The sequence below is a fragment of the Anopheles cruzii genome, chromosome 3, assembly GCF_943734635.1.
Source record: "Anopheles cruzii chromosome 3, idAnoCruzAS_RS32_06, whole genome shotgun sequence".
Classification (NCBI taxonomy): Eukaryota; Metazoa; Arthropoda; class Insecta; order Diptera; family Culicidae; genus Anopheles; species Anopheles cruzii.
This window is the reverse complement of record NC_069145.1, coordinates 60,140,857-60,163,650: the sequence shown is the minus strand read 5'-3', so window position 1 is coordinate 60,163,650 and position 22,794 is coordinate 60,140,857. Positions and strand designations below refer to the sequence as shown.

Below are 22,794 nucleotides of genomic sequence, written 5' to 3'. Positions count from 1 at the left end.
CATTCAGAGCTGGGAAGATGTATCCGATGAAATATAACCTTTAAAAGCCACATTGGTCCATTCATCATTTTGCCCTGAATTACATAATAATGTTGAGTCATAACGGGGTGCTGTTCCGACAACCGCCCAATAGAACATGCTCGATACGAATCAGAAGCTCGAGAAGTCGCTCGATTGTGGCACGGAAAGTTCGCCGATTGTTCATTCACACTCCAGTTTCTCGGAAACGGGAACCACTTCTACACATCTCCGTCCGCCGTTCTCAATTGATGAAAGTCTGAAAGGCGCACCAACGATCCACGGGTGCTCGTAAATTCTTTCCAACCCCGCGGTTTCCGCTCACATCCATCGACACCGTAAATAAACACATGTGAAACATCTTGCAGGAATTCCCGCCGTCCCGGGCCACACAACAGAGTTCGAGCCGAGCCAAGTCCAGCTCTCGGGGGGTGTTATGTCTTCGCGGTTCCTCGCGGGTTCACGAACCGGAAAGTGGCGCTGCCTTCACACATGGCAACTATCAGCGCCACGCGGCAGAAACCAGTGGCAGGCCCACACTAATTTGTTCCTTTTTATCCTCTCCCAAGCGTGAACCGAATATCGGAGCCTCACAACGGAGCCGGAGCGGGAAATGTTTGGAATGTTGGCTCTTCCCAGAGTCAACCGATAAAGTGTTACAAAAATGGGTCCACATCATCGTCAGAGCTAGTCCCATCGAAACAGATATAGTCATAATAGTCAGTGCCCTCGAATGCTAGAGGTCACCCCGTGCGAGTTCCCATAACCGCCCGTTCGTTCATACCGGGAGGCTAACGTAATTCAATTAACCCAATCAATGGTCTTTCAATATCTGATTTGCGTAGTTCAAGTTCTGTTTGATTTGATAACATAGCTTCGGGCGACGGCCACAACACGCTCTCGCGAGAGTGTGCTGCAGGTCAAGAAGCCAATGGCCGCCGACATCTTAGCCGCCGAGACCAGCATCTTGTTCGCCGCGCGTCTCGCCCTCTTGGGAACCAGAAATCCGTCGGGAAGTGAAAGCGATCGGCATAGAACGCCGGGCGATCGGAACCCAACCGATCAGAGGTCAACAGCTCGAGTGGGGCAGCGTAAAGGAAGATGACAGCTATCGATGATGTTGAAATGCTGCCGTAACTGCCACCGTCAACGTCGCTTCGCTTCGCTGGCACACCCCGGGGGCGGCCTTTGCTTCTTGGTTACTTTGCACCTAGGGAGAGAGCTAGGGAGAAAGCAACGGATGGCCCCGGCTAGGTCTAGGCAATTCGTTAAGAGCCCTCCATCACCACACAGCGGGTTCTGACTTCTTCCTGCTGTGGTCACCCCGTCGTGGGTATCCCTGTCAAAAGCGCCAAGTGACCGATTGACCTATCTGCGCGTAGAGGGCCTCCTCCCAAAAGGAATCGTACACTAGAGAGCACACACACACGGGGGGAATGGTGAGTGTGTGCTTGGTTAACCGCAAGTCCGCGAAATCGGAGCGAACGAAGCAAACGGCGATTGTGACATAAAAGGAACGGTACCCGAGGGCCTCGCGGCGTGAAAGGTAAATCGCCGCGCCGCACAGAGAACAAAGAAAATAGACACATCTTGAAGGAGAAGAAACACGGACGCAAGCCTTTTGCGTACCGCGCGCTAGAAGATGGATTGTGTCTGATACGGTGTGTTCGCGGTCTCACTGATCGGTGCCATTTTTTTAGAGCAACAACCGCCACAGGGAAAGCTCAGCACACAGCAACATCTGACGCCTTTTTTTAATGGACATCTGCTTGTAGTCACAGGCACAAAATTGATGATTTAATGGGAGTTCCTCGGCAATGGTAATTTATACACGTCTTTGAGGATTTAACACGTATCCGGGCGGAGACTGGGCACAACTCTTGGGGTCTGCAGTCCTTTTCTCAGTTGTTTTAGATTTATTGGTCAATCCTCTAATCTTAGAAAAGATAGTCCCAATAATGCAACAAGAGTGGAACCCGTGACCTCCTAGCTGACAGCAACAAACCGCTGTCCCCGGAGCTGCCACTAGGTAGAGATTCGCTATTGGTGTCCATATACCACCGTATCGAGAACTTTTTGTTGCTATCTACCGTTTCCACAGCATAGAGAGCCATCGGCCCGATGAGTCACCCAATCGGGAACGGGCAGGCGCAACATCTGCTGCCATCTCATTGTACACAACGTGCAATGACGGTGGTGATGATGATGATGATGTTGATCATGAAAGTGTTTCAAACAGCATCCACACACCAACTGGCGGGCACTCCACGGCAGCTCCGGTGGCCTGTACAACTCTCTCGGCTAGACCTACATTAAGAAAGGAGAGCACATGGCGCGCCATGGGGTGTAGTAGTAGAGAACAACGAAAGGGCGGCCACAGAGTGGGGCGGTCGTGAGGTGGAACATTAAAATTTCAGCTCCACGCCGTGGCGCGTTGTTGAATGCCCAATCCGCGAGTTCTGCACACGCTCCCAGTGGCGGCCTCAGAGAGAGGATTACGCGCCGAACATCGCACCGTTTAATTCCATCTATGGCGACGCCGACTACCGAGGGATGGTAATGTTTTTTTGTATCGTTTCTTCATTTCGTTCGTTACTTGTGGCGTTCGGATTCCCCATCGGATGTTACGACCTGCGACGTAGGAGCTTCGTGAATTTCGTGCGTTGTTCTGTTTTATTATTTAACAGAATAAATCGCAAGGAATATTGCTGTGATTTACTTTCTTTTTAAATGTTGTCCGTTGCTGTTGTTCCCTCATAAAATGGCTTGTTCTTATGTCGATATGAAGAAAGGAAAGAAGGGCTAACAGACAACACTCGGGTCGACCCGTCTATTTGATGTTTTGGTAGATCAAAATTGGTCTTCTTTCTTGGAATTCGTCTCTTCACGAACCTTTCAGACAGATATTTTGGACATCAAAGGGTTGCAGACTATCCGCCATTCGACGTCCTACGTTACTCCAATTCCTTCTGTGGTACCTCAAACAACCAGACATCCCGGTAACATCAATCTCCTGGGGTGTATATTTAACACGGTAACGATCCTCGCACTTTCGGCTGATGCAAAACAAACACCATCGATACTTGTCGCCCACTAACCCATAGAGCATTTTGTGGTTGTCCGAATTTTCAGTTCCGAAGTTACCCCCAATCTTGATGACGTTTTGACCTTTATGCTGTACAGAACAGAGAAACGTACCGCGTCCCGGTGAATTACGGGGTCAATGTTACGGGGGGTTATGAATTGAGTAGAATGAGAGAACCATCAAAATCTGATACAGCCACGCGGGTTCCGATCAACGCCGCAGTGGCGGGCGATAGATACGGACCGTAGGTTTATTGGACCAGTTCCGGTTGAACCTAACGCGGTGCTGGATGGTTTTTTTTTTTCAACAAAGCATTACACGCTACCAGAGATTCATTACTTCCACCGGATCGGACACAGGCCAGCCCATCTAATGGCATTCTGGTGGAGTAGAAACTTGATTCAAGGTTATATTTAATTGCTCCGCCGTACATTCTCAGCCCAAGCACTTCAGCATTGGTTTTTTCCTACGGGCAACTGGAATGGAACTTGGCGGTACAAGTACGATTGGTCTTTTATAAAATGTGGTCAACAAATTAGGAGGCAAATATGGCGTATAAAAAATTATTTCGTAAAACTTCATATTGAGGACGTGTTATGAATTGACCAATACATGTTCAACAAATCTCCCGATAGGTGCAAGAGTTGGCCAATTTGATTTCGATCGGATATTTTCAGCATGACCACCACCGGTAAATCGGCCAGATTTAAATCTCATTCATCGTGCCAGTTTCTAGCATAAACCGATCCTTCTCTCCGTTCGCTCGCATTCGCTCACGGTGTTACCTTTTCTCTGCAAGCCGGCAGCACCACTCGTTGCCATAACTACCGAGTCGAACGGCTGTCTTTTTCTCTCTCTCTCTCTCTCTCTCTCTCTCTCTCTATACGGTTGCAAACCGACAAGTTGGCCGGACGCGAACAGAAAAGGGAGTTTTGCTGCCATTTAAAAGTTGGCAAAATGTGCTCGCGATTGACGTAAGAAACCGCGATGCTAAGTCGTCGTGCGACAAGCGACTTTGTATTGCGTTGGTATAAACAACATAGAATCATTCTATGCTGCCTCCCTCTAGCATATGTCGCTCAGGCACAGTGCAAACACACACACACAAACAGTATGGTGGGAGAGTCGCGAGAGAGAACTCTGCAAAATCGTACAAAAGCATAAATACATCGAACTCCAGCGAAGCATGGCGTGCACATGTGGTAGTGTACATTGACGGACACAAGAAAGGCAACGAAGGGAAAGAAGAAAAATGCCCGAAGCAACAAAGCATAGCCCAAAAACTGGATTCGGCCCCGTTCAGACGCCTCTGCCGCCGCCTCTTTCGTTCGATTCCACTGGTGCGCTGTTGCCGGGTCGAAGCAGCGCGTTCTTTATTCCCAATTCCCGTTTCCTTCACCGCGCGCGCGGAGTGGCACGAAAGCCAATTTTAAACAATTAATCCCATCGCTAACCACCTTCGCCCGCAAGTAGTAGAATAATTGATCGCTTCCGAGTTGTGCCGGCCGTTGGGCCGGCATTCCGGGCGTGTGGGGCGGTTGTAGGAAAAATAGGCCCGTGAGAGCAGCGAATCCTCGAGGGAGGGTGCCGGTAACCGCACATTTTCGGTGTATTTGTGAGTTCGGTGTTTGACGTCCTGTGCGTCGCAGGATGCTGTGCCAAAATGCTTCCATTCCATGCCATTTGCCTTCCATTTTCCGGCGATAATGCACATATTACCATTGGGAAACCATTTCTAAAAGACTCACGAAGGTTCGGAAGGTAGAAGGTTCTTACCTCAAACTGGTCACAGTTGTAGAAACACCGATCCAGGTGCAAATCGCTGATTTCCTGTGCACACACAAAATCCACTCTCACGGCGCGTACAAGATTTACCTTCCGAAGGGACGCAGTTTTCTGCACAGGACACTCGATCAATCACAGGACATTCAATCGAAGCGCACGTAGTTTAGCACAATCTAGACATGAAACGACATGAAACGACAGGAAAATTCAGGAAGCCGCAAAATTCAGGAAAAAAAGGCGTACGCGAACCAATGAATTCAAAATTCTAAAATCGCCACTGACAGCCCTGACGTTTACACTGTAGAAATGTCACCGGGGCGTAACTTCTGTCGTGTGCTATAAAATTTCGAAATTGATTCGAAATTCGTGCAATTCGAAATTGAAAAATATTTAAAAAGCAAAAAAAAAAGCATTTTTTTTTTTAAATTATTTATTTTTATATAGCATTGATTTATTGGCATTCTAAAGGAAATAATTATAAAATGCTTAGCTTAAAAGAAATATGAAACGAGCGTCCTACTTCTCCTATTCAGCAACTATTCAGCTGTCAGTTTTGGTTTCCGTCACCAACAAACAATCTCGCGCAGTATTTTGTTTTGGGTCCGAAAATCTTTGGATTCCGGAAATATCGATATCTTTTTCAGATTTAATGCAATGGCGGAGCCAAATCAAGCGGCCAAAAAGGCGTCTCTGACTGATCAAGAACGTGATCTTGAACACCAAGCGTTTATCGAGTTTCAAAAGTAAGTAGTTTACGGAAGCCACAGCACCTACTGAAGCCCCGACTTACACCCAAACTCATTCATCGTCTCCCGAAGAGCCGATTACCAAGCATGCCTGAAAACGCTGCAAAAGTTGCAGAAAACCCAGGACGCAAATCCAAAGGTGCTGCACAACAAGTCGGTGCTGGAGTTCTACAACAGTGATCTCCGGCGCTACGATCAGTTCCGCAGCGCTATGACACAGCACACGGGATTGCTGGGAGAAATACGTGCGGTGGAAATCAAAGACCGTGAATCGTGTGCCGCGTATGTGAACCAGGCGATCGTCCTGTACCACTTCAAGCAACCGTTGGCCGCTCTAAAGATTATGCTGGCTGTGATGACCCACTTTGATCGGCTGGATGATTATCTGCTGCGGAGGGCCGGTATTTTCACGGTGCACCTCCTGCTCGACACAAATCAACCGAAGAAGGCGAACCGGTTGCTGGGGATGCTGCAGAATCGCTTGGGCATCCAGGTTTACGCCATACTGAGCGACTCGGACGAGGACGAACCGCTGATCGATAACGAGAGCCGGAAGGACATCTCCGAGCTGCAGTTCGAGGAGTTTCGCAAGGAGTTCCGGCTGATATTGATTCGTTCGAATCTGCTCAATGGGAAGAAGAACATGTCGATTCCGTTGGAAGACACTTCCGAGTACTCGATACTGAAAGGGCATCAGTACTTTCTGGGCAACGACTATCAGATGGCGGCCAAGGAGCTGTCGAAACAGTTCACCAACGACCCGGTGAGCGTACAGCGACACGGTGAAGATCAAAACACGGTGCTGGCCAACGATATGGGCGTGATCCACTTTTCGGTCAAGCACTACGCGCTCGCCGCTCGGTTCTTCCAGCAAGCGCTGCTCTTCGATCAATCCGCCACCGAGGATACGTCCACGGAGAAGGTGGAGGGTTCGCCACTGTACTGTGTCGGTGCCACAAAGCGACCGGAAATCCTGTACAACCACGGGCTGGCTCTGCTTCACTTGCAGCGGCCAAAGGAAGCGTTCGAATGTTTGCTGATTGTGCTGAACTCGTTCCACAACAATCCGCGGCTCTGGCTGCGGCTGGCCGAGTGCTGCATAATGGTGCACCGGCAGGAGAGGCTGAAGCAAAAGAAAAACATTTCACAAGGTTCCGTCGGAAACGGTGTGCACAGGAAGTACGTTCTAAGCCCAGCCCCGAAAACGCCCGTCCTGGACGGTAACCAATCGCTCGCGATTCCCGCCACGACGCTCGAGTTTGGGGCGCTCTGTCTGCGCAATTCTGTGACGTTGCTCGAGCTGCACGAAGCGGAACTTGTGCGGCAGACGGAAAACTGGGACCGGACGGTGGCGTGGGATAAGGTGTACGAGGGGGTGCCCTGCAATCCTTCGTTGCCGATGAAGCTGGCCTCGTTCAACAAACTAAAGTGCGCCGTTCTGGCGGCGTACAGTTACGTGCTCAACAGCCTTGGCGAATACAGCTTGGCGTTAAAGTACGCCAAACAGATGCTCACCGTGAAGGAACTCCCGCAATCATACCTGTGCGTGTGTGTGCATAGCATTTTAAATGTTTATTAAATTTTAATCGGCCCCCTTTTTAACACAGGTTACTGTCGCACATGTATTCTGCGGAAGCGTTGGTCATGATGAATCGCCCACTAGAGGCGCTCAACTATCTGGAGCCGAAGTTTATCAGTGAGCTGACCGGAGACGATTTCGGTATGCGAGCTTCGCCACATTGGAACGTGAATTCGGCCGATGCAGCCCAAACCGTCATGCACTACAACCGAGCGGTGATATTAATGCTAAAAGGTGACTACGAACAGGCGAAAGTTTCGATGAACGCTTGCAATCACCCGCTGGTAGTGCCCAACCTTAAAATGTTGAATGTGTACCAGGAACTGCTGCTGGGAAACTACGACAAAGTTCGACTGTTAATACGATACGATACGCCGCATCTAATTTGAGCAATAAAATTGTTTTCAAACCAATCATATTTTCCGGTTTATGATTCGTTCCGAAAAAAAAACAAACAGCTGTCAAACGAACGGATTTGACGTTCGTGTGAAGACTTTCATCCGCAACACGGTGGTCGGATTTCGGCTCCGGGTCCGAGAATTCCTGTTGTTGGTTTTGTCCGCCGGGTGCATTCCGGGTCTTTGGTGGGCAAAGGTAAGGGTAAAGTTGCGTGACCGCGTGTCGACCTGCGGCACAGGGCTGCTCCGTCACACGAGACTCCAACGTGGACGTAGATAGTGGAAGATAACGGCCAAAATGTACACCTTCTTGGAGTATCTCAAAAGCCCGGAGCTGGTCGTGAAGGTCCAGGAATACTTTGGAATCGTTTACGAACGGAACCACGCGAAGGAACCTTTGACGAACGGGAAGTCAGCGACACCGACTCGAAACGGCGTGCAAAGCAATGGATTGGCGAATGGGTGCGCCACCGTGAATCATGGTGGTGACAAGAAAAAGATCAATGATAATGCTTATCGTGTGACTAACTATTTTTGGTATGTGCTGTTCATCGTCGGCACCGAGCTGGGCGATGAGATCTTCTACGCCACGTTTATCCCTTTCTGGTTTTGGAATGTCGACAGTGCCGTCGGGCGGCGGGTGGTTATGCTTTGGTCCGCGATTATGTATGTTGGTACGAGATACGCTAGCCAGGTCCCCGAGTGGCCGACGCGTTGTCTACGAATAATACTTTAAATATTTGTTTTTCTAGGGCAAAGCCTTAAGGACATTATACGATGGCCACGACCAGTGTATCCTGTGGCTAGGTTGCAGAAAAAGTGGGGCCTGGAATATGGTATGCCCTCGACGCACGCGATGGTCTCGGTAGCGATTCCGTTTTCCGTGCTGATCTATACCCACAATCGGTACATCTACTCCTTGCCCATCGGACTGGCGATAGCGGTAGTTTGGTGTGCGGTGATTTGCGTAAGCCGAGTGTACCTTGGAATGCACAGCGTATTGGTGAGCATGGCACACGAAGAACGGCCCAAGCCGTATTAACACAACCTAACAACCCAGGCCCTTTGCAGGACATTATTGCAGGATTATTGCTGGTGATTTTATTGATGATTCCTTTGATTCCGTTAGTCGATCGGCTGGATATCATAGTCGTCACATCCCGATGGTCGCCACTGTTCGTGCTGTCCATATCGATCCTGCTGATTGTGTTTTATCCGGATTCGGGTAAATGGACCCCAACCAGGTAACCGAGTGCACGCCCATCTTGTTCTTCTCTTTGACCATTGCAAGCTTTTTCCACTTCAGAGGCGACACAGCGCTGACGGTGAGCGTTTGTGCCGGCATCGAATTGGGTGCATGGTTGCACTATCATTTGGGCGAGTTCCAGCAACCGATTCAACCACCACCGTACGAAGTCATCTGGCCGTCGTACTCGATGCTCGGGTTGTTACTGCTGCGCACCGTCCTTGGTCTGTGTTGTATCGTGGCTTCGCGTGCTTTCGCCAAATCGATTTCCTATGCGTTCGTGTGCTTTCTGCTCGGACGAGACAAGAACGAGTTGCGCCAATCGGAGAACACACTCGAGAACAAGAACAAAATCATCGTCGAACTGTCGTACAAACTGTTCACCTACGGTGTGATCGGCTTCAACACGCAGTACCTGCTACCCAGTGTATTCAAGCTGCTCAATATCGGGCGGCCGGATTTCTACACGGAAATCTAATTACGCAAGAAAGAGCTAGTGTAGTTATCGCGAAGCGCAAAACACATTACATTCCATCCACCACCCTGGTACGGGTGGGGCTCTTTAGTTTCTAGGACACTGCATCATCACAATTCTTCCAGTAGCTAACAAAAAAGCAGTACAAACAGGACCGTACTGATTTGTGGAACACACAGAACCCGTTCTCCACTGGCTTATGCTACGCACTTATCAAGCAACTTTGAATAGCGTCACAATGATCGCTACACTCACTTGCAATAAGCTACTTTCGTAGTATACGATACATGTGAACAAATCATATGACAAATTTGTAGTTTCCGATACTCCTTTTCAGACTCTAATCTCACTTTCTCCACGAGCACAAATTGCCACAAAGATCTACACATTCCCGACTTATAATAATGCAATTAGTTAATCATTCATCATCATCATGTCCCTTGAACGGCTTCCTCGGCATTGCGAAGGACTCGAAGGGACGATTGTTTGAAAAATTCGAGCTTACTTAGCGCAACTGGCGAACCGCACACCAATTACAACGAATTCAAACTGCCAGATAGCCCTTCCCCCTGGTACGACCAAATCGAAAGCAGCGTCTCTTCCTCGTAAGGCCCTAAAATGGGCCAGCAAATGCAAAGTATTCTAGTCTCCGTGAGGAAATGATAGGAGAAGTAGGCCAGCGTCAGTCGAACAGGAAGCAATAAAGTGAAAGATACAGAACGTTTTGTAGCTAAAGTTTCAAAGACAAATCATTTCGTGACGAATTAAGCTTCACGCGTGGTATAGGTGTAGTGTAGTGTAGTGAGGTAATGGAGCCAATAATAAAGGAAACTAAAATCAAATTTGCTTCCAGCCGTTTTGACCAATCATGTCGAATCTAAATTCAAATGACATGAAAAGCGCCTTTTAGAAAAATAAATTATGAATTTAAACTTAGATAACGATGCTTTTTATTTTTTCGCTCAGTTTGACATGCTCAAAAGCTAAAAGAAATGTAGCGTTTGACGAACAAATTTTGTATGCAAATTTGTTGAGATAGTTGAGAGGTAGAACTCACTCATTTGGGTGATAATTTTAAACATTCAACAATCATTCTGGCAGGTTTAATGATATTGTACAGTGTTTTGTGCAAATCAACAATAAGTTCGTGGTTATTATGAAGGTGATCAGGTTCGTGAGATAACTTTACAATAGACAATGGATAGAATGGATTCACACGCGATCGCTGAACATGATCGTGAACTCTGCATTTTCGTCATAAATAAATGCAATCGGTTCCTTTTTTGTTTCTTACAGTAATTCGTTTTACGGAAAACAAACTATGCTTGAGTTAATAGAATAATTGGCCCAGCACCATGGAATAAAACGATAAGCACGACACGCAACCTTCGTTCGATAAAAAACGTATTTATTGCCAAGGTCACAGGGTGTTTGGTTTTTAGCGTGTAAACTTTTTGCCTCCACCACCTATTCAACTTTACAATTTACCGTGGAATCAACAATCTTTGTGTATTGCACAATGGGCCAAAAGGCAGTTTTTGCGATATGCTTCACGTTTCCCTAGGAGGAACTAGTACGTCGGAATGGCTGGTACCGTATAGCTTTGTAAAAACAGTTAAAAATGGTCAATCACGACATAAGTACTATCTACACCAATGACCGTTCTGGCGACGAATTGCTGTTACAATTCGTCCTGCGAGCGTCACAAAGGTAAGTGCAGGTATTCGGCAATGAATACGCGAAATACCCGAACCAAGTTCCGAACCGTCGGTAAATCAACGATATCTGCGTTGTCGGTCGGTTGGTGCCAAACATCCGGGAACGGACTCGGAATTATGTGCAAAACTGGTACGCCCCGCCGTAGGAACGGAATGTGATCGTCTTCAATGCCGGCACTGAAGGAATGGGGCTGGAAGTAAGCGATGGTTTGCTGCTTCGGGGACACACTGCTCGTACTGTAGTTTTCGAGGTGGCTCACCTCGTCGAGCCGTTTCTCGGCCGATATGAGCTGCACGTACCACTTTTCCGTTTCGGGGAAGTAACTGTAAAATTTCGGCTCCGGCATATCGAGCAGATCGAGCAGGACCAGCATGTCCATCGTTTTCAGACGATCCTCCTGCTCCCACCGCGCCGCCAGGTGACGCGCACCGTAAATCGAATCCGTGGCGGTCCAGCGCTCGAAAGCTTCCTCGCCGTCGAAGAAAATGAATTGGAGACCTACGTCCGCGTTTTCGCGCACGGCTGCAAGGTACGGGCTCATCGAGCTGGCGATGGTCAGCATCATCGCGCAAGGAACGGCCGAATCGGTGGCACCGATGAATCCTTGATTCGGAAAGTATTTGCTGTCATAGTGGCACGCCAGCACGAGGTTTCGTTGCGCGTTCGGGTTGAGTGTAGCGATCACGTTCGAAAACTGTAGCTTGCCGAAAATGGGCACCGTGTCTTCGAACTCATCCACCTCAACCGTCCACGATAGTTGGCGCATGTGGTCGATAAGGAAGTTTTTCACTCCTTCGTGGCTGTCCGTGCCGACCACTCGTTCGACCAGCAGCTTGCTCAACGCCTCATCCAAAGACGACATGGGAGCCTCTGCCAACCGGTGAAGGCCATCGACGGAAAGTTGCGACGGAGCGTGCCGTTGCTAAAAGCAAATAATGATCAATCAAGGCCACGACGACGCGACGTGGTTGCCTCTTTTTTCGGCAGAGGTGACTAACCAATTTACTTACCACATTTTTCTGGGCGTGCGAGTGCGAGGCAATGAGTGCTATCACTAGTAAATAAAGGAGAGTATGTACTCGTGGCATTTTGGGTTGATTGATATTATCACAAGGCGCGATTAGACGCTTTTTTTGGTGGCCGTTCCCCAAAATTTTGAACCGTTCCCCAAGATTTCCGTTCCACGATTGACTTTTCCGTTCCGTCTGTTGTGACTTTTTATCGAATCCCAAATTCTTGTATATAAACAAACGACCCTGCAGCTAGCGCGTTCCGTTATAGTGGATATGGTGTGATGTCACGCTTTTTCGTTCGTAAAATCTTAATTGATCTTGTATGAGTCGATAAATTGTGTATGAATGTATATTTGTTTTATAAGGTGCCAAATTTCGCTCGATTTTCAATTTTAGCATTCGTTTCGTTGTGCTCCAAAACCCCTAGCTTCAAGGCCGAGCGGGCGTTATGGTTGTTCTAGCCGAAGGGTCAAATTGTGTCAAATAAACACAATTGTCAATTGTTTCGTAGTGTTTAGTGTAAAATTGTTTAGACAAAATGCCCCACCGGAAGAAGGTAACTGCGAAATTTGAGGTGTTAAACTGATACTTACGAATTGGTCTCTTGCCAGTCGACCAGCACAACCGAGTCCAGTAGCGCCAGTTCATCGGACTCCAGCTCAAGCGGCTCGGATTCGGGAAGTTCCGGCGGTTCCGACTCCGGCAGTTCCAGCAGCGAAAGTGATTCGTCTAGCTCGCAGGAACCAACATCTCGCAACAACGGAACTAATGCAGCACCTGCCGGCTCTAGCACGAACGGTAACACTGAGTGCCAGAGTCGCGTGATGATCGGCTTTTCATTTTGACTCACTATTTTTAGCTTCGCTGTCGAAAACCAACGATAAAGTTGTGCGTCGTCGTAGTTCCGAAGCAGCGGCCGTAGCCAGCAAGCTAGGAGGAACGAATAGTAGGGCTGAGGCCGCCAAGGAACGGCAGAATGCGGCTAAGCAAAAGAAGCTGTCGAAAAGTTCCATTTCTTCAACCGACGACGATGACTCTGAACCCGGACCGAGCCAAGCAAAGCCCACTGGGTCTCAGAAAAAAGGCCCATCGGCTGATTTGGGGAAGAAAAAACCGACTCTTGGGAAGGATGCGAAAACGTCGGCGTCTGTACCGATCACCGGGGGCAAAGTACCGCCCTCCGTCATCAAGCAACAGCAGCAACAGCACCATCACACGGGCGTGGCCCCCCTTACGAAGGGCGCAGCCAAGGCAAGCACCGTGGTGAAAAGTTTACACAAACCCAACAACAACGGATCGGCCGGTAGTGGCGTTGGTGTAAAAAAGGCCACCCCTAATGCCCCCACGATCACGCCGGCAACGAAGGCAAAAAAGAAAAGTATTTTCTCACCCGTTAATTCATCGGAATCGGACGACGATAAAGCGCCTGAAACGCAGGACTTGAATGATCGGCGAACGTCAAGCTCCAGTTCAACGTGCGGCAATGCTGCGCCGGGCGGTGGTGGGCCAGCCGGGGGCGGTGGATCCGATCAGTCCGATAAGAATGCTTCCGGATCGGGCAGCTCGGCAATCAACTCCTGCTCGGCCCAGCTGCGTGGCCGTGGTCGGCCACGTAAAGCTTCGCTTCAGGCAACCAGCGCAATGAAACCTGTGGCGCAAGTAAAACCACAACCGGCCGCCGGAAGTGGCAACAGTAAAGTGAGCCCGCCAGTTGCCGCAAATAAATCGGTAAAGTCGCCCGTGACAAACCTCTCATCGGCCACGTCCAGCTCAAGCGATTCGTCATCCAGCGGAACGACGGATTCGGAAACGGAATCGTCCGACGACTCATCACCCTCGCCAGCCGTAATGCCACAGTTGAAAAATTCCACCAATCCCATCAAGCGGATACTCGAACGAACACCTCAGAAAACGAACTCAAAAGACGCCGCGTCGACGACGCCAGCGGTAGCCGGTGGGTCTGGGTCGGACACGGAAACAACCAAACAGACCCGCAAGTTGACGCGCTCGGCGAGCACGCGCAAATCCAAGCATCTGCTCGGGAAGAATGCTTCCGATACGGACTCGGAAGCGGATAGTGTGAAGCACCGGTCGGCATCAAAGAGTCCGGTCAAGAAACCACCAGGCGCCTCATCGAAGGGTAAGGCCAAGAACAATCTGGCCAGTTTGAGTACCAGCAAGCGGTTGAACGATAAACCGAAGGAATCGGTCGTCGAGGAGGCGCCAATCGAGCGGCGCTGTCCGGTGGAAAAGTGCGATTCGCTCGGCCACATGGGCGGTGTCTTCGAGAAACACTTTACGCTGGAAGCCTGCCCGATGTACCACAACATGACCATCGAACAAACGAAGCAGCTGCTGGTGGAGCGTAAACAGCGCGAAGAGGAGCGCCGCCGTTCGGTGCCGGTGTATGAGAATTCGAAGAAGATTCAAACTCCCGACCAGAAGGTTTACGCGCAAAAGGTTCGCGACATACGGTTGCGGTTTAAGCCCTCACCGCCACCGCCACCAGGACCGGGTACGGAACGACCGAAGCCGCTTCTCGATCGCGACGGTAACGAAATCGAACCCGAGCCCAATCTGGAGGGTCTCGTGCCCGATTACGATCTGCAATTGTTCCGGGAAGCACAGGCGCTATCGAGTGAAAGCATCGACAAGGAGCTGGGCGACATGGTGACGGGGAAGGGTACGAAGTACATCTCGATGGGTCGCCACTGTATGCAGGTTTGGTATCAATCGCCGTACCCCGATGATGCCACGCGGCTTCCCAAGCTTTATTTGTGCGAGTTCTGCCTGCGGTACCAAAAGTCTGAGGTGGGCATGAAGCGGCACGCGGCCAAATGCGTCTGGCGGCATCCACCGGGTGATGAGGTAGTAGGAAGCAGGGGCGGAGAGAGCCTCCAAATGGTCCGTATTTTTATGTGCTTTCGTTTTGCACTTTTAGATCTATCGCAAAAACAAACTTGGCGTGTGGCAGGTAGACGGCAAGCGCCACAAACAGTACTGTCAGCACCTGTGTTTGCTGGCCAAGTTCTTTCTGGACCACAAAACGCTCTACTACGATGTGGAACCGTTCCTGTTTTACGTGATGACGCTCGCGGATAACGACGGATGCCACACGGTGGGATATTTTAGCAAGGTAAGCATAAACCCGGTTGTTAGAATAATCCGTAACGTTAATTGTTGTCTGGCCATTGGTTGTTATAGATTGTTTCAGTAAGAAACAGAAATTAACCTTGTCTCTGCGGTTGTAATGGCTGGATAAAAGGAAGAATCACTGATCACGAATATTGCGCCGACAGCGCCCTCTATCGTTCGATGGCAAACGTTTCACGAAGCTGAAATATTTCACCACTCACTGCGGCTTCGGTGATTTTTTTCAACCAAACCGTTACACTCATTTAATGTCCTCTTCGCTCTACGATTTTATCGAATTTTCGATCCCTATGATGACTTTTTGATTGATATGACTCACATTCTTTATATACGGGAATTCAGTTCCAATGCATATCACCTCGTTTGCCTGCGTGTCGCGTGAAAGCAGCTGAAAAGTGCTTCTGCCCTTGACGAATCAAATCGATCGGCGTACAAAAACACACACCCAACCACTGCGAGCTTCCGCACAACGCGCCTTGGTTCCCCACCTGCAAAGAGGTCACAGAGATGGGTTAACAATGAGAAAATTGTAGATGATAAATGAGATCAAGTGAGATAACGATCGCTAGAGCGGGATGGAATGAATCATCACCACCAGCACCATCATCATCATCATGTGGCGTATCCTTTCGGGCCGAGCCCGAGGTTGGTGTACGGACCCGGTTCGGTTCGGTTTAAAATATACGGCGCAGACAACCATCGAGCCACCACCACCACCGAGGCGAAGGCTGCCGGTAAACGCCCGTCTGGCGAGGCCAATGACCGCGACACCAGACGAAAACCGGGAGAGAGTTCGCAAACCATCGAACGGGACAGCGGCACCGCAGCAGCAGCAGCAGCAGCAGCAGCAGCAGCGCGTCTGCTGCGCTGGTCTCGTGGTACGCTCTGTCTGTTCCTGTTCCTGTTTCTGTTCGTTTCATCTCGCCACGCGCCACAATCCCACACCACGATTCGGTGCTTTGGCGTGAAGTATAGCGGAAGTAAAGGTTTTTGCTTCCTGGTTCGTCACACTCGCTCCCTGCGTCTCGCCGACGGACGGACCAGACGGACAAACGGCCGGCCGGGACCTTTCTACACATTTTTGGACATTTTCGTTTGGTCACCGCCCCCTCGATCGTATCGAACTGTCCCACACGGACCACCCGGAGGATGCTTTTGTGAATGCTGATGAAGGGAGCTGTTTTGTTTTTAATTATTTTACTGCATTTAGTTGCAAAAGTGACCGTTGAGGGGACATGTTTTCAGCGCTTCTTCTCCGCATTCTGTTATCTCAATGCTCGACCCTCCCGTTCCGATGCGGGGTTCGGGTTACGCGAAAGGTGTGTTTATACCGACGATAGGTGCGCAAAATTGAGTGCAGCGCACAGGGCGAGCCGGGAGCGTGATTTATTTCTGTTTATTTTATCTAAAGTTTATTAAAGTTCGCCTTTTTTGCTTGGTCGCTTCCATGGAGGTGATTCTTCGGCTTCCGAATACTTGTAAACTTTGCCCGGCACCGGCCGGGGGTAGTTTATGAGGCGAGAAAAGCAAAACAAGCAATTAACATTCGAAGGTCTTTGACCGGTCCGGTCCGACGGACCGGGTGTTTCCCCAAACTTGTACGGAGGAGTAATCAAAATGCAGGAGCGCTGATCACCAAACAATCCTTTCGCCACCCGAGTGTCGTGAACACGGTGAAGTTGCACGTGAATGTTGGATTTAGCGGAACGTCCACCCCAGGTTTATCGACGGAACAATGGACAGGGCGTCGTACCTGGGCCGTATGGTCAAATCCCCGTGAACGTGAACGTCCTTTTCCGCGTCTTCCGGTCGCTTTCTGCTGCTCATTTGTGTTGGTTCTGTCTTCCGAGGCTTGCACGTGGAGTGGTTGAGGCAAATCTTGTCATGATTGGCGATTATGGGCATTGAAATTGGTTTGAAATTTTCCAATTTTCCATGCCCTGTCTCTTGCTCACTTCGCTCAAAGCATCGCGGTCCCTAACGAGTGGCCGTGCTCTAGAGCGATGAGTGGGCCCTTTTATTGCACCGTTTCGAGTACTTCAAGTACTTCTCCAAGGACAATTATTATGATTTGATTTGATGTGATCCTGGGCTAGGGGGCGCCGAGGCCGAGGACGGCTGGAGACTCCGTCGCGTGGATGTGGATGTTTGTTTACCCAACGAGACCGTTTGCATTAAACGAATCTCGGTGTTTATTTTAGGCTCAACACTTTGTGTCTCGTAATGCAGGCAGAGGACTCCGCGAAAGAGTTCCTTGAAAATTTGAAATGCCTCGATGCTCGGACTTTCGGCGGCAGTTCAACGTACGACGGGGCAAAGGTTTTTCCGCTAAAAAATGCGAAAAACTTCGACGATTTATTCGACGCCCTCAGACCGGTGCGGTGGGGCGGCGACCGTCTTCTACACACCACACCTTTATTTGTGCAGAAGGGCGTTGTGCAACCGTTTGGCGTACGTTCAACCAGGCGTCTCCACCGTGCGGCCCTTCGCCGTTGCCGTTGCCTTGGCCGTTGCGGTGGTTGACCAGTTTTCCACAGCATCCACCGAGCGCTCCTTGTTCTGTGTGTGTGTCTGTTATTGCGCAGCGGCATAGGGCCACCGGCCTTCCCGGAAGTGCATAGCCACCGCAGTGTTCGGAGCCACCTTCCGCAGGCTTCTTCTGAGGGCTGTTTGTCTGGGTGTGTGTGAGTGTTGAGGCACTATGACGTAGCCATCCCAGAACGGGATGCATCGTCCTGCCTCCGGGGATCCGGGTGGTGTATGGGTGTTTGTGTGCCCGCTGTGTCGGGGCATCGTACGCCAAGCGTGTGCAATGAATTGGTCAATGAACTTTCGAACTACGATCCGGAACGACGAGATCGAAAGTCCTGACGGTGAGCGGGGGGTGCGCCGGGTGGTTTGGCGAGCCCAGAACTCAGCGTACCGGGGACAGCGTGTACCTGGTTAGGGACTCCCTGGCTTCGGGCCGGCAGCATCCTGCCGGGCGGCGTGGTTTTTCTGCAGCAGTAACTCCGTCTGCGTCGGTCGTCGTCGTCATCGTTGACCGCAGCCAGACGTCTGGGGTTAACTTTTGCGACCCTCCCGCTCTCGCTGTCTGGCTGGGCCGGTGCGGGAACCGGGGGTTCTGGCCTGTCTAGACGCTCTCACCCACACACACAAACACACAGCCCGTTGGTCGGAGAGATTTAAAAGTTATTCGATCAGCCGGTACCGGGGACAGACGGTGACGTCGTCTCACCGCAGCGTTAATACTAACAACGGGTGGGTCAGAGGGTGGCGGGTGGGTGAGATTTTGAAAATTTACAACCACCATTCAGGGGGACCGGGACCGCGATTGGTTCCCCGAAGGAAACGCCGCGCAAGGACGCAAAACCAGCGTCTCTCTCCCTCTCTGTCTCTCTGTCTCTGGTCACGTAGTCACTCTCCGTATTGACAATATAAATAAAATAGAATGTCACAAAAATTGCTCATCGATTTTATTATTCATCCCCCTGGCCCGGGATCACCGAGGGGTTCCCCCTTCGGTGCGCCCCCTCGGCGTCTCTGTTTGGCATTTATTTTCGCACATTAGAATCCGCGAATTATCCTTTTTCTCTCTTGCGCTTCTCGGTCGCCCGTCTCGGCCGCCGGGTGGTTCACCTGGCGGGGTTCCCGCCGGCGGCGGCTGGCCGACTGTTGCAAACGATGCAATCAAAATTTCAATGACCCCAAACGCGCTAGACGCACAACCAACCCTCTCTCTCTCGGCTGCTGCTGCCGCTGCCGGTTCCGGTTGTTTCGGTATGTGTTTGGTGCGGTGGTCGGAACTGGTTTTCGATTTGCAAGGACGCGCGCACGCCAGGATAACGAAGTGGTTTTAGGCAGCAGCTAGAGCGAGAGAGAGAGAGAGAGTGTAGGGTGCCGCGGCAGAGCATCAGCCACAGACAGGCCAGAGGGGGTCGCCCGGGAGACACGGGGGGGACGCTGGGATGCTACCACCGAGGGGTGTTCACCGCCGTCGTCGTCGCGAGATGCTGTCCGTCCGTCCGGGTCCGTGTCCGGGTGGTGGAAGTATGTCGAGGGCATTGTATACATAAATGCCCGTCCGCCGCCAGTCCGCCAGATTCATCCGCCGCTTCTGGCGGCGCGTCTGGCGTCTGGCTTTGTTTTTTCTTCACTTCACTCTTCACCGTAGGTCTGCGCCCTCCGTCGTGCGTCGCGGCTACCAGAGACGGCCAGAGAGACAGAGAGAGAGAGACGAGAAAGATCAGTACTCTACACAAGGACGACCCATACCAGCTGGAAGCACTCCGCCGCCGCCGCCGGCCGGAGACAGAGAGAGCCCGAAATAGTACGAAAGAGAGTAAATCGAGGAAGGACACGGACTCTCCCCACGCGTTGGGCGCTTTGGATGTTGCTCCGTCCGTCTGGTGTGTCCCTGACTGGGTGAAGGTGAAGGACGAGTACGCGCGAGCCCTGTTGCCGCATCAGACCGGCACCCGGCACCCAGTGGCACGGGCGCGAGCGAGAGAAGCTCAACAACAGCAACATCAACACTGCTGCAACGCCAAGTAACTCCAGCACGCGTCCCGGTCGCGCGGTCCGTAGGATTTGGGAATCTGCGTCCCGGTATAGTTGGTGTTGGTTGTCTGGGTGCGCTGATGACGGCATCGCCTCTCGTCCTTCGAAGGGCCGGAACACACACGCACACGGCGACTGCAGTTACTACGCGAGGCCACGCGAGTATATAAGCGTCAGCGGGACTCATCTAGCAGCGTCATCGTCTACAGACTCTCTCTTTCTGTCTGTCTCTCTGCTGGCCGTGTTATCCCGATTCCACCGTAAAACTCTCTCTCGAAACTCCGAGGTGTTGGTGGTCCGTCTCGGTCTGTGTGTGTCTGCGAATATGGAGCACGTAGCGCGCCGGAACCGGTCACTTCCCCAGCCTGGCTGGGGATGCTTCCGTAGTGGAGCGAACCCCATTCAGCATCTGGATCCGGGCGCGTTCTCGGCTCTCTACAACCACATCCGGCCGGTCGGGATCGCTCTGGCCGTTGTTGTGGTGTTTGTGGCCGTTGTACTACGAGGCTGAGTGGCGCGGGGGGTGCGTAGTAAATGGAGTGCCGCCAAACCAACGACCATGGGGAAGGTCAACGAGACCCTGGCAGCCGGCGCGAATGGCTGTTGCCGTACCGTAGAGAGTGGCCTTTGGTTGGGCGAAATTCGGTCATTGCCCTTTCTTTTTTGTCCGGGACGCGCGAGACGCGTCCATCACCGCCGGGGCGAACGGCTGCCGGTGTCGCGTCCTCTCGGGCGTGGCGTGCGTTTCGGGCCATCCGTCAGCGGCACTCCGGCCACTCCGGTGCACCAAACTCCGGAGCCAAAGTCGAGCCCCCTCCCGGAACCGGCCCGGAGGATATGTCGGGGGTGGGGGGGGCCGGTTTCCGCGTCTAGTGACGCAGACCAGGGTTCCGGGGGCCGCTAGCGTGTTTAATATGTATATATTTAATAAACGGTTGATAATATGCGGATCGCGTAGGGTGCCGGGTGAGTTGCCGGATGTTGCCAAGGTTCCGCGCGCGCGGCGTACGACAAAAGATGAATGCATGTCCGCGTCGTCTGCGTAGGAGTCCGCGTCCCCGGGCCCGGCCGGCATTTCACGGGCGCCCTGAACGGAAACGCATCCCGGGAGATGATGCTCCCGGGAACGCCGCAGAATATCGGCCCAGGATTGCCGGGCTGGCGCTGCGCACTTACACACACGGGCAGCGCTAGACGCGGGAGAGCGAGGCCAGGAGACCGGGACCGGGACCGCGGGGATGGGACCAGACAGTGTGGGGTGTGAGTAACCCGAGAAGGCAGTCCGGGAATAGGAAGCTGGATAATAAAATTTGATGCCGCGCACCGACCGATTCCTTGCGCCAGCCCCCGGCCAGGTCCGCCATTGTGCGAGTTTATGTTTCCGCGACTCCGGACCGGGAAGTTTTCGGGAGTGTGTGGTGTGGTGTACAACAGTTATATTTTTTATTATTTCTTGATTCACTTTAGCTCGTCCGCGTACGACGCGCGGAGTTTGGCCTCCGCGTTCGCTGGGGTGTCTGGACCCGCGCGTCACGCGGTTCCGCTAGCGGGGCGTCTGATCCTTTGTGTGTTGCGTCCGATCCGGTCTGGGCGTTCGGGGCTGATTGGAACCCGTTAGAGGGAGAGCGAGAGAGAACGGGAGCCGGATGCGTACGCTGCACGCTTAATTCGTTTCCAGACTCTAGAATCCTACCTCGGGGTGGTAAGGAATCGAAGTTGGTAAAGTTATTGTTGCGTGCAGCTAGACCACCTCAACCTTCCTCAGTCGGGGTCGCCCTTACTTTTTTGTCACAACTCATTTTAATACCAATTATCTGATTGATGTGCGCCTGGGGGAGGTGCGCCTGTTTTGGAGCGCTGCAACAACAACAACGAGCACCTCACCGTCCTCATCCTGGATTGGTGGGGTGTGTGGTTCTTTGTTGCTGCGGTGTGTCAGCTTTGTGTCAGCCCCTGGGTTTGGGCAGTTTTGAACGGTGTTTAGTGAAGCAATAGATGGTGATGGTGCGAAAATCACTGTCAGTCGGAGTGTCGGAGAGCCACACACCGCGATGCGTCCACTGCCTCGGGTTCAGGTTCGGGCTATGCAGTTTTGGCCGTGACTATTTGCACCGGTCGCTAATGGCAACGGCAAAGGACTCTGGAGAGGCTAGTTGTCTAATGTAAATTTAACGTGGTACCAGGCGTTGCGTCGCGTGGCAACCACTCGAAACTTTATCGCGCTTGGTGCATGAGTTTAGTAAAGTCAGAAACTCGTCCAACAAGCAAACAGGTTTAAATATTGTATCCTAATCCTGATTCTGCCCTGCCTGATCAATGGACACCTTACGAATCTGATAAAATTTAGCATAAAAGTCAGTTGGATGGTTAGATTTGTTGATTGATCAAACCCACCAACAGAGGGCGCACCAAGCTTGATGTTAAACAGTAACAGTGTTGTTTCTAACTAACGTTTGTTTTTTTTACAACCATCAGTTACATTGGGCGGAACGAAGTTTGCAAAGTCGCGTGCAGGATTTAAGATAAGAGAATTGTTTTTTTCCTCTGCCAAGGTCTGCTGGTAATATTTTAGCCGAATGAAATAAAAGTCCCCTTCTGGGGACTGCTTTGACGGGTATCTTCGAAGTTGACCTCACCGACGTCCTGGGTTGGTTGTTGGCTGCCCTTACTCAGTAATGAGCAAAAAGGCCGCGAGATTAATTTTTGTGAAAGTACATTTACAAGCAAAATGGTGTGACCGCGAGAGGGCCTTCGCCTTCGCCTCACCTACGCACGGTCCGTTCGCTCCTGATTTGGTGATAATTTATTGGGGTTTTTTGTCCGGCACACGGCCCCGGACCGATCGACCGAACCGGAGCGCGTGGTTGAGACATAAAAGACATGTTTGGCCTTACTTCGCACCCGTCGCCGTGGTTTTTCTTATAAATCTTTAAACAAGAAAACCGTACAATAAAACACTAACCGCGAAAACGCTGAAGAAGATTTATTGCACTCAATTTGTCGTTTAGCTCGAAACT

General features: G+C 51.2%; 4 protein-coding genes across 5 annotated transcripts in view; 3 read left to right on the top strand and 1 right to left on the bottom strand.

The window, feature by feature from the left end:
* Positions 1-5,483: 5,483 nt before the first annotated feature.
* On the top strand, positions 5,484-7,602 carry LOC128272374 (CCR4-NOT transcription complex subunit 10). The gene is made up of 3 exons (XM_053010171.1): positions 5,484-5,631; positions 5,707-7,176; positions 7,242-7,602. Exons 1-3 carry the CDS (start codon positions 5,543-5,545, stop codon positions 7,600-7,602), a joined length of 1,920 nt encoding a protein of 639 aa, XP_052866131.1. The 5' UTR covers positions 5,484-5,542.
* A 192-nt stretch (positions 7,603-7,794) lies between these two features.
* On the top strand, positions 7,795-9,352 carry LOC128272810 (sphingosine-1-phosphate phosphatase 1-like). The gene is made up of 4 exons (XM_053010691.1): positions 7,795-8,285; positions 8,364-8,614; positions 8,683-8,855; positions 8,918-9,352. Exons 1-4 carry the CDS (start codon positions 7,910-7,912, stop codon positions 9,333-9,335), a joined length of 1,218 nt encoding a protein of 405 aa, XP_052866651.1. The 5' UTR covers positions 7,795-7,909; the 3' UTR covers positions 9,336-9,352.
* Positions 9,353-10,752: 1,400 nt separating this feature from the next.
* On the bottom strand, positions 10,753-12,819 carry LOC128274250 (glutaminyl-peptide cyclotransferase-like). 2 transcript variants are annotated; one of them, XM_053012377.1, is made up of 3 exons: positions 12,658-12,819; positions 12,062-12,105; positions 10,753-11,973 (listed from the first exon to the last, which is right to left on the bottom strand). In XM_053012377.1, the coding sequence occupies exons 1-3, from the start codon at positions 12,710-12,712 to the stop codon at positions 11,035-11,037; spliced, it is 1,038 nt and encodes a 345-aa protein (XP_052868337.1). In that variant the 5' UTR covers positions 12,713-12,819; the 3' UTR covers positions 10,753-11,034. The 2 variants fall into 2 exon arrangements, with proteins under 2 accessions (XP_052868337.1, XP_052868338.1); XM_053012378.1 differs by lacking the exon at positions 12,658-12,819 and having other exon boundaries at positions 12,062-12,218.
* The window catches only part of LOC128274249 (histone acetyltransferase KAT7), a 63,909-nt gene continuing 53,717 nt past the window's right edge, over positions 12,603-22,794 (top strand). The window contains exons 1-4 of the mRNA XM_053012376.1: positions 12,603-12,620; positions 12,676-12,862; positions 12,924-14,932; positions 15,006-15,200. Coding sequence (XP_052868336.1) covers positions 12,603-12,620; positions 12,676-12,862; positions 12,924-14,932; positions 15,006-15,200 — 2,409 coding nt within the window. The remainder of the gene's footprint in view (positions 12,621-12,675; positions 12,863-12,923; positions 14,933-15,005; positions 15,201-22,794) is intronic.